At 39.4% G+C, this 18,345-nt stretch overlaps 1 protein-coding gene across 1 annotated transcript in view; it reads left to right on the top strand.

Annotated features, from left to right (window-relative positions):
- Nucleotides 1–18,345, top strand: part of adgrl3.1 (adhesion G protein-coupled receptor L3.1) — a gene marked incomplete in the record, with an annotated part of 186,114 nt that overhangs the window by 39,874 nt on the left and 127,895 nt on the right. Inside the window, 1 exon segment of the mRNA XM_024290283.2 lies at nucleotides 9,393–9,606. Coding sequence (XP_024146051.1) covers nucleotides 9,393–9,606 — 214 coding nt within the window.

The raw sequence follows: 18,345 nt of genomic DNA, 5'->3' as shown, positions 1-18,345 counted from the left end.
AAGATCTCTTAATACAAGAGAAGGTTACTTTTTGCAAATCTTTTTTTTAATAACTGAAAATCCAAACGACTTTAATTTACATTTAAATACTAGATGCTCATTTAGAGTTATCCATGCATTATTAAGATAAAACCAGGATTTTTAGTGATTTTTACACATTTAAAGACTCGCTCCAGTAAAAATCATGTTTTTTGGTGTTTTAAACATGTTCTTTCTTATGGTGATGGAGGACATATACAGAAAATTAAGCTTGAAATATAATTTCTGAGTATTTCTTTATTCAGATGGTTGAGATAAAAAAAAACAAACAAACAAACAAACAAAAAAAAAAACGATCAGATTGGCCATGTGATGTAGAATATACGCTGGATGGGGCATAAGTTCCCATAGGTCCATTCTAATCCTTGAACTTCTAAACAACTAGATTTTTTGCTTTCCTCGTCTGAGTTTAAATCTGGCTAAAACCTGTAGGAGGGGATAGCTCCAAAATTGCTCCCCATTTTGTTGCACCATTAATGTTTAGGTTCAGGGTCTGAGGGGGTGTAAGCGGGAAAGTATGTAAAGAGATGGGTGATGAGAAGTGGGGGCGGGCTTTCTCTGTGACAATGATTAGCTAGAAGCTAGCCAGCATTTGAAATGCTAAAAGAGGCTAGTATTAGTTATTTACCAATTTTTGTTAATAAATACTCTAATTTTGACTCAAAAAATTGGGGGGCAAGTGGTTTACACTGAATGCGGAAGCCTCACGAAGCTGCGCGGAATGGAGGCCGCTTCCATTTGGCGCCCTTGTTAACCTATGGTGTGGTTCACTCCAGGTGCAGAGCGCCGCGGTGCTCCACAGAAGGCTTGTGCCCTGCAGCGGATGGTTTAGTCTAGTCTATTTTGTGCGCAAGCCGCAAGCGATCCGCGTCAATTCTGGCAGGAGTAACATCAAGATACATGAGAAATTTCAAAATATAACCAATTTTTCCCAATAAAACATTGCGATTGACAAATGTGATCATGTTTTTGTATCTAAACAGACTATAGAGATGAAAATGAACATACGATCACAACACACACACACAAACTAGACACGCAGACAGACACAAACACTTCTCTCTTTGTGTCTCAACAACAGAAAAATTAAAAAGTGTAGGCCTACTAACAACTTGCTTCTTAGCAAAAACATGGGGTAATAATTTTAGGTTATTAACTTACCCATGATGGCAAAAACAACAAAAAAAGAACTAGCAGAAGCACTTGTCGACCGGGAAAATGCTGATCCTGTGTGAATTGCACGAGAGAGCGGATGCTGCGCGCAATCTGCTCCGCGCAGCTTTGCGGCGCTTCCGTGTCGAGTGTGAACCTAGCATTATGCAGCTACCCCCCATTCCTCCTGTAGCTCCGCCCCCTGCTCCAAGTGTCCTTATTTTGATTTCAAACCACATAATCATAATTAAAAGACCACAGGGAAAAATTTTAAAATAGATCAAAAGATGATCGAAGTTGGACTTTAAATGCTTTTTCCCAAAAAAATCTTCTTTGAGATTCAAATTTTTTTCATCATTTATATTTTTTTCATTTAAAAGTTGCACTGTACTATATGTTTGGATTAAGTAGTTTTAAAATTCATGCAGAATTTCATGTATTTTTTGCCTTTGGCTCCACACAAACCTATACCTGCACCCTCGCGTGTCGCAGTATTCCAGATATCAACGTGTCCAACCTGCAAACTGGAATTCGCCTGCACAACTTGGACTCCTCATCCACCCCCGCACGCCCAAGGACATGCTAGTAACATAGAAACACTGCAGCTGCAAAACCTGGGAAACGGCCTCTCAGACATTTACATATCCTCTCAGGCTTACAATATACAGGGCGGACACGTTTGATACTTTGTGCACACATGCGCAGTGCAGATGGAGCCCCACCAGGCCATCTGTAACGCTTTCTCCTCTCTCTTGTGACAGCGAGATTTGAAGACTCCAAGAGGGAGTTCTGGCCCACTTGGACTTAATCCTATTAATGGCTGATGTCAATCACACTTTGGAACTGTCTGCTTGTTCACATCCCTTCTGCCATGCCTGCATGCAGATCATATGCTCCAAACGCTCCAGTTCTGCACACCCACACGGACACCCCCAGACTCACAGGTGTCCTCACAAGCAGGCAGCCTCTCCACACACAAACACTAATTCTTCGCTTTGACAACGCCGGATGCATTTCAGTGGAAGGTATTTGCATCAATGTCTAAAGAAATAAGTCAACATATGCAAATGGCGGTGTTTATACTTAGCAAGGATTAGTCGAAACAAAGACTGTTTAGCTTGAGCACTCACAGCGGCAAGCACTCCATCTTTCACACCGAGCTAAGTCTTGTCATTATTACAGGATTATAAAGGGAAAAAAATACAGCAAAATATGTTTTTTTTTCCTGGGATTGTAGCAGTTTGGGATATAAGCAGAGTGGACTTGTTGGATATAATGCTTTGATTTTCCTAATTTTCAAGAAACATGCATCATCAAATTCACACATACAGAATTTTACTTAATTTCATAAAGTATTCTAAAACTGCTCAAGAAGCTATAAATAATGACATCATGAAAAATTAACTGATTACTTTCGAAGGTCACACTCGGAACACAGTTTTAGACACAGTTTAACAAAAGAGATTTGCATTTTCAGGTGCAAACCCAAGGAACGCTTGAAATACTCTACGATTTTTTTTGAAAGGATGGAAGGACTTTGAAGGGACAAAACAATTGAAAGAAACACTGTAGAAATCCAGCTTTCAGAAGATGTCATAAAGGTCTGGGTGCTCACTGATGTGGTTGCAGTGTATAGCCTTAATTAAGTGCAGTATATTAAGTGTGTTAAGTGCAGTCGGACCAAGCACAAGCTTAAGGTAAGACATTAAGACAGTTTTGCCGTACTACTTTGGACAAATCGGTCAAATATCATAAATTAGAAGAGAGAGTGAGGGTGTTTTTTTATGAGAAATGTGGTTGATTTGCAAAATAAAGCAACCTATTTCATTACCTTTTAATGATCTTATTATTGAATTGACAGCTTTTAAGCTACAGACACACTTGGCATTTGACGGCTGTTAAAGAACACGCATTTCACCCATGGTGTTCATACTGTCACTAGTGCTAGCACATGCCCAGTACATTTGGAAGAGGCTTGGTGTGAGGTGTCAAAGCAGTGCAAATCTCATGAATCTTGTTCTAAGGTTTTTCTTTCACACCTTTAAAATGGTAAAATGGTAAATGGCGTATACTTATTTAGCGCTTTCTACCTTCCTTCGAATGCCCAAAGCACTTTACAGCCACATACCCATTCACACACCCATTTGCACACAGATGGTGGCTCCGCTGCCAAACGCTGGCGCCAACCTTCCACTAGAGGCAACGTGGGGTTCAGTGTCTTGCCCAAGGACACTTTGACACATGGGTGAGCAAGGTGGTAGTTGAACCCGCAATCTTCTGATCAGGAGTTGACCGCCCCTACCGCTGCACCACGACCGACCTAAGTAGCAAAAAACCTCAATTATTATTTTCTCCTCCGTGATCAATGTTTGGACTTCCATGAAGGAAAAGGGACACCATCACTACCAAATCTGTGTCACTGTGATTCAACCTGTGTTCAGTGGCATGTTTTGGCTGAAACATTGATTGAAAACGGTCGTAGAAACTTGCATATCATTGCGTGTACCCTAGAGTGTTGAACACAAACTTTGCACAACTTCTCATTGGAAGTGGTGCCTTAAATACGCTGTGAACAAAGCTTTGGACACCCAATGCTTCTCATTTCTGTTAAAATGTTCCAGTACTTTTTGTATCCATTGTGTATCAAGTTCCCTAATGCTCACCCAAACTGAGCTTTAATTTATTTGGCAAACATTTATTGTGAGTTTTAACCCTTGTGCTTTTATTGATGTGTGATCCCTCCCATGACAAAGGTGGACAGGATTTCATGTCTGCTATGGACACCAGTGAAGATATTAAAAAAAAAAATCCTTGGAAAAAAAAAAAGTTCAGCGCACTGTCTTGTGGGGTCCAGATGACCCCACTTTTAATGCAAAAATGCCTTGGGTAGCACAAGACAGCAGACTGAACTTTTTTTTTTCAAGGATTTTTTTTATCTTTACTGGTCTTCAAGGCAGACATGGGAGGGATCACACATCAATGTAAGGGTGGGGTCATCTGGACCCCATAAGAAAGCAGAAGGGCTAGAGTGTGGTGCAAGGGCACCGTACGACAACATCAGTGCAACTTAGACTAGCTTTATGGATATTAAATGATACATTTACCACACACACAACAATAGTAAGTTTTATTTTCATGACATGCTTTGAGGTGGTCGTATTAGCCTCAAAGAAACTGCGAGATACACCTGCACTAGACTCAAGATGCGGCCGTGCCTGTCTCCATGGACCCGAAAAAACCTAAAACATCCAAATGAGGATTGACTTGAACGGGTGCAAGTGACTAAGGCTGTTTTTTTTGTTTTTTGTTAAAGGAATGAGAAACCTGTTAGAACAGAAAAGACAAAAAAAAAAAAAAATGATGGAGCGATTGAGTCTTGAGAAGTCTGCTGCTGAGATAAAAGCTTTCGTTCCAACAACCCAAACCCTCCTGACAAAATATTCCTGCCATCACCTATAAAATATCGCTTGCTCTTAAAAATGTCGTTCTTCCCTTCACATTTTCTGACTCCAGCGCTCGGTCCGAGTGCTCCGGCCGTCGGAGTGAGAGATCATCCTCTAAATCTCTCTCCTTCATGCCTCTCACCCTCTCCTCCTCCATCTTTCCATCCATTCACTTCTTTCAGCACTCTCTTCTTCTTGGCCCAAATGTAGAAATCGATATCCTTTTGTTTCAGTCCCACGAGGCAGCCAGAGTGTCTGAATAAGATTGTCTGTACTATCAGTGGCTGCCAAGCTTCTGTCACCACTTACACACCTAATGACAGACACATTAACATGCACTTACGGCTCACACATTACCAGATGCAGACAAAGGCAGCAAGCTAAACATGGGCCCCGCACTGTACGTGTTTGTATCTCGTAATCTTTAACAAGCCCTCCGTGACTGAACATACTTATTCGTCAGCATGTGAACGGTGGGAAGTGAATTCCTTAGTGGCAGATTCAACTCTTCATTACCGCAGGTATGGCATCTAATGTATAGAGATCAACGTTGAGGGTTTCAGAACGCGCTCAGGAAAACATGATGGTCTTCGATCATCTTCATAGTCATTCATGTTTCTTTTATACTTTTTAAGACATTTGGTGTCCGTTTTGGCCAAACTTACTGTTAATACAGTTTTTACTCCAATAAGAGAATTAATTTTGCAAAAAAGTGATAAATAATTTCATTTCTGCGGAATTGTTTGCACATGGTTCTTGATAAATATAAATGATAAGGCAATGGAACTGTGACTACAGTACAATTAAAAATGAAAGAAAATGATATTATAGTTTAGTTTGGAAGCAGCTTTTGTTGAATATTTTACAAAAATAAAGCACATTTTATTGTTGATTATGTTTTAGCATCAACATTTTATGGATACCTTAAGCCATTGGGTGCATGGATTGGAGAAAAAAAACAAGGTAAAGAAAAGAATGTGATCACTTTTTGTAAAGATGACAAAACTAAAACATGAAAGCTGGAGGTCATCCAGCAGCTCGTCTTTTTATTGCTTACTTCTGGTACATCGTGTTAAACAGGAATTTAAAGTTGTCTGAAAGAAAATTGTGAGCAGGACTGAAACTGCAAAAGCCCAAAACTCGTGTATTCACGCGTTTACAAAGTATTTTTATTGGAAGTGGTCACTTGAACACGTCTTTCCAAACCTGGTGTGAACGCAGCATTAAGGGAAGCGCAGGTTTGTCTTGCAGTTCCCATGCGACCACCTACAGAGATGTTATAAAAATGGAAAGTATACCATTATCATGCTTGTAGTTAGCCTATTGTGAAGTATTTCATAGGGCCCCTTTACGCCACACTGCTGTCATTAGTAAGGAGTGAGTGCTGTCTGGAAATAAGAAAAAAATTACACAGTTTAGGAGGGGAACCATCAGCTTCTCCACTATGATGGTTTTAGACTCTACATGCTGTTCACGTCATTAACATGTCACTAGCTCAAGATGAGTCTCTGATTGACTGACATGCTGCCAGACCAGTGTACCACCCCCTGCATTTAAAACTCACCACAGTTCCTCTGATAGCATATTTACATTAACCTAACATTGACGCTGGATTCCTCTGATATGCAAAGCAGCCTATGTGTTAAGTGTTTTTTGACAACCTGTTGCACATAGAAAAACATCTGCATGAACATTTATGCTCTGTAGACTAATTGAGGGGTGTACAACTTCAATATTTAATGACCTACCTGGAAAAATAAAGGTTCACAAACAGTCACAGACACCCATAAGGACAGTTATATGACTAAGGTCTAGAACTATAGACCTAAACACCTTGAGGATTAAAACAGCTAAAGCAAAAAATAAAAATAAAAAAAAATAAAAAATAAAGGGTCTGTTGATTATTAATAGACATCTGATGTGAATATGAAGGGAGACGAGGAGCAGAAGCAGAAAGAAAAAAAAAACACAACAAGGACTTTGAAACACGAAAGGATTAGAACATTTCCAAATCCTCACACTGAACCTGATCTGGAGTTGCACTGCAAAAGTGGCAGAACTGCATTCCGGGTACTTACTGCACGCCGCCGATTTATCTACAGTCAAAAGGAGCTGTAATACCTCTTAGATTTCTGTTAAAAAGGTGTGAGGATTTACATAAACAGCCACTTTATTCTCTAACTGCTGTGTTGTGTTGATGACTGTTATGGGAGCTATCATATTCAGACCTAAACCTTCTTAGACATCGATCCATTTGCCTTTCCTTCCATCTGTTTTAGTCTAAATTAAAATATTCAGAGTCCAACATTGTCTCAAATATGAAAATTAGGGCAAATTATAGTAACTTGTCACTGTGAGTACAGAATGAGTGTGTGTCAAAGAGTTTGTTAGACTGATATGGGCTCTGCATGGAAGACAAAAGGCTGATTGAAGCAAGTACAGACAGCTGCCTCATACAACCTCACACTCCATGCTTCAATTAACCCTTATTCCAGGTTTATTTTCAGGCGCACAAAGGCAGCCATGATGTCACTATTGACAAAATATATGCTTAAAAAACAAAAAAAGTGGCACTTGAAGCCGTGGGCTCATCTGCTTGAACACACACGATGCCTATAATGCGTCTTAGTTGATCACGAAGACGGTGCCCAATCTTGGCTCATATGTTACGGCGGAGGCCGGAAATTAAAAAAAAAAAAAAGTGTATTTTTTGTGTTTTTTATGTTTTATTTTATGTTTTCTTCTGGAGTGGGAGGTTTTGTCTTTATTGTGTGAATAGTTCAAAGCATTCACATTATAGTTATTCTCATGCGCCTCTTTGTAATTTTTTTTGGCACGCTAGCTGTTATGGCTATTTTGGACTTTTTCCTTTTTTTTAGGCTAATTTAAAGGTTAGCTAATATTTTAACAACATGCTAGCTGTTTTTGGTCAAATTCAACTTTTTTTCTGTTTTTTTTTTTTTATAAACTGGGGTTTGGCTAATATTTTAGTTTTATGCTTGGTGTTTTGCCTAATTTAGACTTTTGTTGTTGTTGTTTTTTAAGGCTATTTGGAGTTTAGCTAATATTTTAACAATACGCTAGATGTTTAGGCAAAATTTAGACATTTTCCCAGTTTTTTTTCTTTGGCTAATTTGGCAATTAGCTAAAACTTCAGCAAGCTTTTGGCTTCAGCATTTTCAGCTATTAGTATTTTTAGCTAGCTATCAGTTTCAGCATTTTCAGCTATCAGCGCTAGCATCTTCAGCAACCACATTCAGCTTACAGCATTCACACTAGCATTATCCCAGGTAATTCCATATATCTAGCTTTCATTTTATTCTCACTTGAGGTGCAAGGGATCCTGGGTGCATATCCCGGAGGAGCCCCCAATTTATGTTACAACCATGTCTACAGGGTTTGTTAACGAATGTAACTAACAGGCGAAGCTTTAAAAAATGAAATAGCCCACCAACTCAAAAACTATCACAAAGCCTGTCTAAGAATAATCTGGGATTTACAAAAAAAAAAACAAAAAAAAAACAGATAACTATTTACAAAAAAATAAGAAATAAATAAATAGATGACCAACACTTGTATGGATCTGTTGCTGTTGGGGGGTTCTAACAGATGATGCAGAGTATTCAAACGTCTCCAGTCAGGTGCTCTGGACAATTTAGGCACCAAGCTGCAAACAAAGATAGCCAAAAAGGAAGGCAGAAAACCTCCCACTCCAGCAGAAAATATAAAAGACAGAAAAACTCCAAAAGTACAAGAAAACCAAGAATTAACAACCTAGGTGTCTGTTCATTAAACAGGACATTTTCAGTAAATGTCAATTATATATCAGTGGTATCTGGAAGCCAGAATACGCCTTTCTGAGAGTTGCGCCCCCAGGTTGCAGCAGCAGTAGCAGCAGCACAGATATGGTTGACAGTGGCTGTGAATTTCCACCTTCGCATTCCATCACTCAGAACATTTGTATGCATGCGCGCTTGTGTGTTTGTGAGTGTGTGTGTGGCGGTGAAGGGCAGTATTAAGTCGAGCCAAGCAGAGTGTCATTGAGCTCATTCAGATTCTTTGCTGCATATGTGTAACCATGACACTCCCCTAACCAATGAAAGAGCCCAGGGAGGGAAGACAAGGTTTCTATGGTTACTGCAACAGGGAGAGCAAGGAAGGGTTTTTTTTTCTTTTGAGATGTGCGTCTTTGTCTGCTCAAACATTCTATATATATATAGATATATATATGTATATTTTTGACACAATAAGTTGCTTTGGCATGACTTTCATTCTTATAATTTGTTTATTCAAGTATGAAAATTAATAACACGTATGTGGTAGCAGATATAGCCATAATTCCCGTATGAGGTTCCAGCGAGGAAGCTGCTGACGTTCCTGGTAATGAATGAAGCGCAACATAATACAGTCAACATTAATATTACAAAAGAGGCAGGTGATGGAAAAAAACAAGGAGTGATCACCTCAGCTCATAACCCATCTATCAAGGGGATGATGCTCCAAGGGATCGCGACTCTCAATAACAGAGTATAACAACATCCCGGCCACAACACAACAACAGAAGTCCCTGGGAACCATGCAGCCCACACACAGGATGACGCACTTGTCTTCAAATTTTGGTTTTATTTACCTCCGGCATTATTTTCTGTTTTCCAGGTTTTCTATGTCAGGCGAACTGCAACAACATGAATTAAAAAAATACATAATATTTGGTGTTTTGTCTCCAAATGAAAGTTTTTTGTGTCACCGTGTGTCCAGTCTATGGCCGGGCTCCCATACCCATGGCAGTGGTGCGACGGGAGCTGTCCTGCGAGTCCTACCCCATCGAGCTGCGCTGCCCGGGCACGGACGTCATCATGATCGAGAGCGCCAACTACGGCCGCACAGACGACAAGATCTGCGATTCGGACCCGGCTCAGATGGAGAACACGCGGTGCTACCTGCCCGATGCGTACAAGATCATGTCATTCAGGTCAGTGCTTGTGAGCATGTGTGCGTGAATGTGGGAACTAAGCGGTTTCTGCCCGCCTCTCTGTGCATCATTTCACAGTTAAATGTCTGCTTTGGTGCGATTTACATGGAGGATTCATGCTAGAAATGAATTTGGTTCTGTCTCAAACTCAGATTTGACTTCATGAAAGTAACTTTTTAAAGACCCACTCCAATGAAATTTGTGTTTTTGTGGGATTTTCCTGATAATGAAGGACACAAAGAAAGTTAAGCTTAAAAATGCATTTCTGAATCTATTTTTATTGGAATCTTTGTGAATCAGAAGCTGACAAAAAACAATGTTTGAAAAATAATGTTTGTGTGATAGAAGATTGGCGGGGCAGGCCCAAACTTCCTCCTCCGCCCCATTCTTATGCATCCACTTGCGGACAAATAGATCCATGTACGTCTTTGTTTTCTTAGTCTGAGCTGGAATCTGGATGAAAAACTGTTTGATACTTTTGTTGGACCAGTAATATTAAGTTTGGGGTGTAGGGGGCTGTAAGCAAGCGGGAGAGCATGCAAACAGAGACTTCTCGGTGACAGGGAGGGGAAAGGGGGCGGGGTTTACTACATACCAACGGTTCCACACACAACTTAGAGGCACATTTCTAAAGAATGCTTACTGTTCTGCTGAAACTATGTCATAGACAACAAGTTTTTTTTTATTATTGTTTATTTTCAATTTTCGCTAAAAATGTCATCATCATAATTAAAAGGCCACTTTGAAAATAGATCAAAAGATCCAATTCCCTCAAAACTTGGTCAGAAGAAAAATTAAAATTTGTTTGGAAATATGCAAAAATGCTTATTAGCCTCAATTCCTAAATAAAAAAGAAAAACATATTTATTAAATGTGGAGTTAAAATTGTAAAATAAACATACGTCTTCCCCCAAACATACCAGTTCAACCCCCCAAAAACAAGTTTATCATTTGTTTTTTTCCATTTAGTATTAACTTTTTTCTACCTAACATTTTTTAAGTCATTTAATTATACTGTTGTCAAAATATTAATTTACTATTTAGATATTTTTTGTTTGTACATACTAATTTTAGTAGTTTTTTAAAAGTGAATTCCTAATATTTATTGTATTATCTGTTGTTTTTAGCTCTATACTTTAGTGGTATTATTGTTGGGGAAACTCACAACAACAAATATTATGTGTAATGCATTCTTAAAATACAGTTTTAGCTTTTATTTTGTAATATTTGTCCTCCAAAGTGAATCTTTCACATCGTATTAGTGTTTTCCATGACTGTTCTTTATTGTTGGGACACGATGGTGCAATTTCACACTATTAACAAAAAACAAAGAACAAGAAGACCAAAGTAGAAGTGTTTATTAGACTTTGATTTGACAAAAGTTTGAGAAAACTTTTAAACATCATTACCTTGGCGAGCCGCTTTGGTGCTCAAGTGTCCTTCCTCATTAGAAAGAGTGCCTCTCAAAGGGAATTCAAGGGCTCTCCAATAGTTTGAAAGGCCTAAAATTACCAGTTGAATCAAATTGCCACACAATTGAAATTGTGAAAGTATTTCAGTGTTTTTTCGTCTCTAATTATTTGTACTTAATTCTGTAACAAAAGTCCACTTTATTGATTTAATTTATAATATTGACATTTTTCTTGTGAAAAAAGTAGCCGATGTGGCTCAGATTTTCTGAGATGGCAACCCTTCAAGGCATTCCTGTTTGGAAAAATTACTGTTTTTTTCCTCTTTTTATCGTCAGCAAAGCCTCATTCTGTTCTGCTGTGACAGTTCAAACGGCATAAATGAAGATTCTCTGAGAAACTTTGAAATTAGCCATATCGGTAAAATTAGAGCCCAGCTGGAAATAGTTGCATGTAGTACAAATTTACTACTGTTGGAAAATCTGGAAAATTATGGTAAATAAGTAGAGTTTCTATTGTTCTAAGTACATTTTCTTTTATTGTGAATAAGAACATTAAAATAAAAGACAAAATTCTGTGTTTTGAATATCCAATTCTTCTGATGTATCACCTGGAAAGTTACCGAAAATCCCTCTCAAACTTATAAAAAGAACAAAATTACTCTCCTAAAATTTACCAATCCACAAAATAATGTGTTTTGCTTGGAGGGATTAACATGTTGTTGTATTTGTTGGAGCAGGGAACATTTTTTTTTAAAAGATGATAATAATCAGGGATTCTGCCTGTCCTTCAGCTCCTCTTCCTGCTCTTGAGATTGTAATTTTATTAACAGATGAGAGCACTCTCTCTGCCACTGCATGAATTTTTCAAACATGTTTTCCATGAAGAGCTTGTCAATAGTTCTCGCATGATTTTTACTCACAACAGCGTTCAGTGAGGTCCCTCTTCAGGATCCACGGGCCGCGGCACCATCTTCTTGCCTCATAGTCGGGTTTGTTGATCAGAAAAAAACCAGAGCATGTTCCAACCACACAAAAGAGCTGCTTTTCTGCACTAAACACTGCACGAAAAGGCAGCAAGAAATAGGAAAAGACACTAATCTTAAAAGGAAAACATCTTAAAAATATTAAATGTGTTTCCAACCAAGAAATATTACAAGATATAAAACAAAAAAGCTTTAAAAAAATGAAAAATTAAGCTAAAAAGAACAACTGATTGGTAGAATTACTAAAAATTCAATGTTAAACAGCACAATAGTATATATTTTTAGCCAATAATAAGTAAATAGTTTGTAGTTTTTTAAGTTTTAGTGGAACTATTTGAAGTTCAGTTTGATTTAAGTGACAAGAAAGTTTAAAAAATTGCAATGACTAATTTAAGGACAAAAATATGTATGAAATTAGAACATGATTTTAAAACAAGTTGGTCCATCTTAATGAATCCTCAAAAAATGTAAAACTAGCTCGTATTCTAAGAATATAAATCTATGTTTTGCTTTTAAAATAATTACAATGAATTACATTTATTGAACTTGAATTTTAACATAAATTATGGTTGAATTTGAGTTTTTTTGAGTACTAAATCAGGTTTTTCTTTTGGCAAGAGGAAGCAGGAAAAAATAAATAAAAAAAACAAACTAAATCAACTTTTTTTGTCTGCTGACCTCTATAAATGGGGGGTTATAAGTGCTGTTTGTTGATCCTTGCCACATTTTTGATAATTTAAAATAAACTTCCCGTAATTATAGTCTAAAACTGTCCGTGTACTGCCCCCTACAGGTAGAAAAGAGTTATGGCAGCTGAATTTTGTGATTGGTCCACTGGTGTAAGTTCCACATCATTTCAGAAGTTTTACATCTTCCTGCTCTGCAGCTCCAGTGTGTAAGCCCCGCCCATCTTTGATTCTGTAATGGTGGGTCATTATCATCTTAGCTTTAGCATGACTCGTAGCTGTTTAAAAAATCTACTGGTTTGCACAATTGGCATTGAATCCAGCAAACTCTGTCCTGGTGATGGATTTTCAATGAACGTTTCACTTGAGATTGTTTGCTTAATACGTTAGCCTTTATTAGCTTATGATGTTAGCGTCATTTTACCACTGAGACGCGGGTCTCCTTCGGTCTGGACCATGAGGTGGAGGAGAAAGATCCTCAACCTCCATAGAAAGTTCTGTTGAGAAAGTGGCATCACTTTGCACGGTACCATTCTCCATATTGGAGACGTTTGCATACCTCAAGCTAACCTCACTGTCAATCACAGATTCAGACCACACCTCCCCCTCTTTAAAAAAAAAAAAAATCTGGGTTGAGAGTGGAATCAGCCTCCAGTTGTCCCGTAGTGTTACACTTTAAAATATTTTCTACATCTTTGCTTCTAAACTCCTACTGCATTCATCTTCAGATCTATTGTAAAAGTGTTCTCAGTGGTCTTTTAGTTATTATTTTACGTTTTTAGCCAAAAAAACCCAACTTCTGTCCTTATCTACGACATAATTTCTGCAGAGCAGCAGTTTGTTTGATATTTGAGTTGTGGGCGAGACCACTGCTGCGGAGTAAGCCTGCCCCAACTTGCCGATATCCATTGGTTTACGGGCTCTACAACCCTTCCCACTCCTAGCCTAACATTTCCGGTGCAACAAAAATGTGTGCAGTTTGGAGCCAGAAGGCATTTTAGACGAGGACAAAAAAGACGTTCATGGATCTACTTGTCTACAAGTGGATAATCGGAATGGAGTGGAGCAAGGAGCTTTTGTTCCGCCCAGCACATTTTCTATGTAACAAATAGATCTTTGTCAAAGAAATGCTTTAAAATTCAGTTTTAAACCCAATTTTCTTGATATCTGTGCTCCACCATGACAAAAAGCCAAAAGAACATGTTAAAATCACCAAAAACATGATTTTCATCTAATAACTTAAAACCTGAAAGCATACCTTGAACGTCTAAAAGGAAGGTTTAAATAGTAAATATAGTTTGCAGTGCATCTGGATGATCACTCCTTCCTTCTGTCGTGACCCCACCGCCATCCTCCGGTTCAATCTCGGACATGTTGTGCTGGTGCGATTGTTCTGGTCTCTTCCAAACTCTCCGGCTCCTGCAGCTTGTGTGGCCGCTCTCTCCAGTCCCCCCCCCCACCCCTCCTTCCTATCCATAATTTATATGCAGGCAGGCACAATCACACAGGCACATGCAGCTCGCGCACGCATACATACATGCATGCACACGCTGGCGTGCGCGGCATGTTCTGCTCACAGCACACTCTGCCCAGGGGCTACACCAGACTTTAAGCTCCAATTAGCAGAGCCAGAGGCCAAACTTAATCTTTAAGGATCCTCTGTGGAGGTGACTCAGACCGGAAACAACTGTTTATCACTTTTTTTGCAAGTGTGCATTGAAAGAAGTTGTTTATTTGCTGCACATAATAGAGTGAGTGCATGCATGCATGCAGCAGATAGGGAGTCGGAGCGTGCACGAGGGTCTGAACGGTTGTGAATGTGAACTGCTTTTGCACACATTTCAAGGAAGTTTTTTTTTTTTTTTGGTGCATTCTCAGCCACATAGTTCACATCCATTCCTCGTCCTCAGTCACTCCCCTCCACGCCTGCACCATCTCTGGCTTTTAATGCCAAGCTCAACTCGCTGATAAAAATCAGAGCATGTTCCGCCTGCCCCATGTTTCCTTGGTATCATATTCTCTCCTTTGTTTTTTTTTTTTTGTTTTTTTTTCCTTCCACATGAAGGCCAAGGATTGTGTGTACAAACACGTGTGTGCGCACGTGGAGTGTTTGTGTGCGCTCATAGCACATAATTGGTCCTGATATCAAAGCTCCATATCTCTGGAGGGTCTCACAAAGCTTCTCAAGCAACCTAGAAAGACCTGATACCGCCGCATTTCCCAGATTATCTCCCCACTGGGATGCGCTGGGTTGAGGAGGAAATGAAGCCATGGTCATGAAAGTTATGTTTAACCAATTTCAGTGATATACCGGCCTCGCTTCGGTAACTTGCTCCGTTTTATCAGCTTTTTAAACCGAAGCGCCATTTATTTAAAAGGGCTACAGAGCACTCTTACATTTCTGTTTGAAACTTTTCCTCTTTAATATGAAATCCAAAGGATGCACACATTGGATTTCAAGTGTCAGCAGTTATTTGGCTCCACTGGCACCAGCCTCCCCTGGTTGCTACCTTTCCAAAATAAAAGTTGTAATTTCTTCCAAAAAAATGGGTGTGGCTAAATTGACTGTGTGAAAGTTCTCTTGTGCACAGAAGGAGTGATCTATCCACATAAAGACGACTTTATGGAATGAAGCGATATACTCACCCTGCCCCCCTTTCGGATACTTGAGTGCTTCATGAACCAAATACCTTTTAGCCGTCTTTCTCTCCTTAGCCTTCTTTCCATTTAATACTACTTACTTACATGGTTAAGCATGCCAAGTCCATTCTCATAGGGAACACATAATGGCTATGCCGGGTAAGCGTTCATAAATATTAGGAGGATAGAAGAAGAAGAAAGAAGCAAGTGTTGCTCCAGGCAATCCTTCATCTGCAGGACATGCAATGTGGGTGATCCTCCAAGGGGGTGGGAGTGGAGAATTATGGTTCGCTATACATGTAAAAGGTGGTCGGGTTTATTATTAGTCTTGGCTAACTGCCAAGCAATTATCATATAGTTGTGATGTAAATAATGGTACGTCCCGTTTCGTGTGTGAGCCTCGACTTCAAACAAACCACAGCATCAACAAAGCTGTAAATCCCTCGGAGTTAGATGAGAGACAGCAGAGATGTAGATATCGAAGGTACATTTAGATCTATTAGACAGACTGCAGCAGCTGCATTCTGGGAAACTGAAGGCAGCTTATTTTTTTCCATCTATTGGTAGATAGTAAACCTAAGAATATATTGCACTGAGGCCAGCTGGGATTGTGAGATGGACTAGACTAGGGGAAGAAAAACAGAAATGGGTTGAAAACATTGACTGTATAAGACAGGGATGTCCAAATCCAGGCCTCGAGGACTGGTGTTGTAACTTGTTTTCCAACCAACCTGCCATTGAAACTCCTTATTGGGTAAACACACCTGATCCAAGTAATCAGCAGCACATACGATGGGATTTCTGGAAAACCAGCTGGAGACCGGCCCTCGGGGCCTTGTATAAGAGAACTGGACCAAGTGACATCATCACGTAAGAATCTACTAATCAGTCTTTGAACACGCATGTAGCCCATGGAGTTCACACTGGACACACAGGGAGGGGATTATTCTTTCTTTCACAGCTTTATTCCAATAAATGAAAGACTTGTGGGCACAAACCACAATTATTCATTTCTCCTCCATGATCAATTTTCAAATGTTTGACATATTTGTGAATTAAATAGGACGCCATCCAAATGTCACCGCCAAATCCCAGTCCCTGATTGGTCAAAGATTGACGTGGCTTAACTTTCAACATATGGTTGTGTGTTCTGTTCAAAAATGGTCATGGAAATTTACAGTATGTAGCGACACATGAATGTAATAGTTATGGACATGGGACCCAGAAATACTTGTTTTTGTTTCCCCACAAATTGACTAAAAGTAGTTCTTTGACAATTTGTGAATATAAAACATTCATTTTCCCTTTTTTTTTTAACACACTGGAAATGTCTCTGGACACACCTAAATGACGCCTGCTCATTGACATGCTGTTACCCAGAGTTCATACACGTCGTCCGTGGTGCATCACCATTGCGTTATGTGGGGAGTCAGTCTCACAACATTCAGAATGCCTGGCTTCCACTGAGCGGATCGGACCAGTCCGCCCCTCGCTGGTTTAGAATGGTCTGGGCAATTCAAGAGAGTGTTTCTATTGAGTGTTTGACCATCAAGGTGATGCGGCGTGTAGACGATGACGTAGATGTGCATCACAACGGTGTGACTACAGCAGTTCTCTGTATTTGTGGATTCTGCGTGTCTCTGGTCTTTAACTCCGTGAATTAGAAGAAAATATTGTATGCAAAGAATGTAAAATTCTTTTCAGGCAAAGAACAATACCGTCGAAAAGAAGACAAAACTTTCGCCTTAGATCTTGAGTCGGGATAAGCGCTGGTCGGACACTTCCTGTCGTTGTATTACCTTTCCGCCAATTATTGAATTTTTTCTTGTGAGCTCTGCCCTAACTTGTCCGTTCCATTTTTCTACAACCAACAAGGGACCAAAAACCGTACGAATCGGTCTGGCCTAATGGGTCCATTTTATATTGGAAATGCTCAAAATATCGTAACGGTCCGGTCCAGTCCAGTCCAGTCTGGACCGCTCCATTGAAACGACGCATAAGTTTACATCTTCTCTGTTACGTCTCCGGTCCATCCCTCTCCCCCCTTGCTCCTGGAGGAGGGGTTTGTTCTGCTGTTGCTCGTCCAAGACTTAAGCAGTCATGCCCTCTCCTTCCTCACTGAGACATTATGGAATGCAAGTTTTGTGTCACAAGTTATGTTCTATATTTTTATTGTACTAAAATGAAACTGTCATCATCCATGGTGAAAATGACGCCAGCGTTATCTGTGGTTAAGAGCATTATTGTGTGGGCACATCATCCTAAAAAGTAAAATACAAATAAAATATTTTCTTAACTTTTTTTTTGTGAAAGTACAACAGAGGATTTTATTTTGAAATGCAGACCTGTTTCCTGTTCTCTTGCTTTTTGCTACAACGTTGATACATCAACAGACTCAAAATAGAATTCCTGCGTAAAGGTTGCGTTGCAAAGAGACGGATGTCAGACACTAATATGAGAAAGATGATGTAAACATTCTGATTTGATTATGAACTGTTTCATTGTGTCAACGCGACACAACAGAGACGGACTGGAGTCGGACCAATGAAAATCAGCCTTAACTCTTCAACTGTTAATGACAATGAATGAATGAATGAATGAATAAAATGGTTTATTTCAAGCAATCAGGTCATAATACATGAAATAACATATCACTTAATGAATCACAAGTAGATGGCTTGAAAGGGAGTGGAAGGAAGCGAACTTATATAATTCCACCCATACCATTTTCTCTACATGAATTATCAATATCTGGTTCAGGACTTAAAATCAAATATTAATAGATTCAGGCTATTAAGGCTCGTCGTGACCCGGAACCGGAAAACTCAATCATTTGATTCTGGCAGGGAGAACAGTGGTTCTCCACCATCACTAAAGGAAACTGTCACATGACCACACAAAGCCGAATTTCTCCACTTCAGAATCTGCTGGAATTACATTAAGGGCAAAACTGGTTAAAGAGTTAAAGTGATGTAGAGTAACAGATAAACACTTAGGATTTGACTTGGATTCGTCACCA

The sequence above is a fragment of the Oryzias melastigma genome, linkage group LG1, assembly GCF_002922805.2.
Source record: "Oryzias melastigma strain HK-1 linkage group LG1, ASM292280v2, whole genome shotgun sequence".
Lineage (NCBI taxonomy): Eukaryota > Metazoa > Chordata > Actinopteri > Beloniformes > Adrianichthyidae > Oryzias > Oryzias melastigma.
The sequence above is the reverse complement of the archived record's forward strand: the minus strand, read 5'-3'. Positions and strand labels throughout refer to the sequence as shown.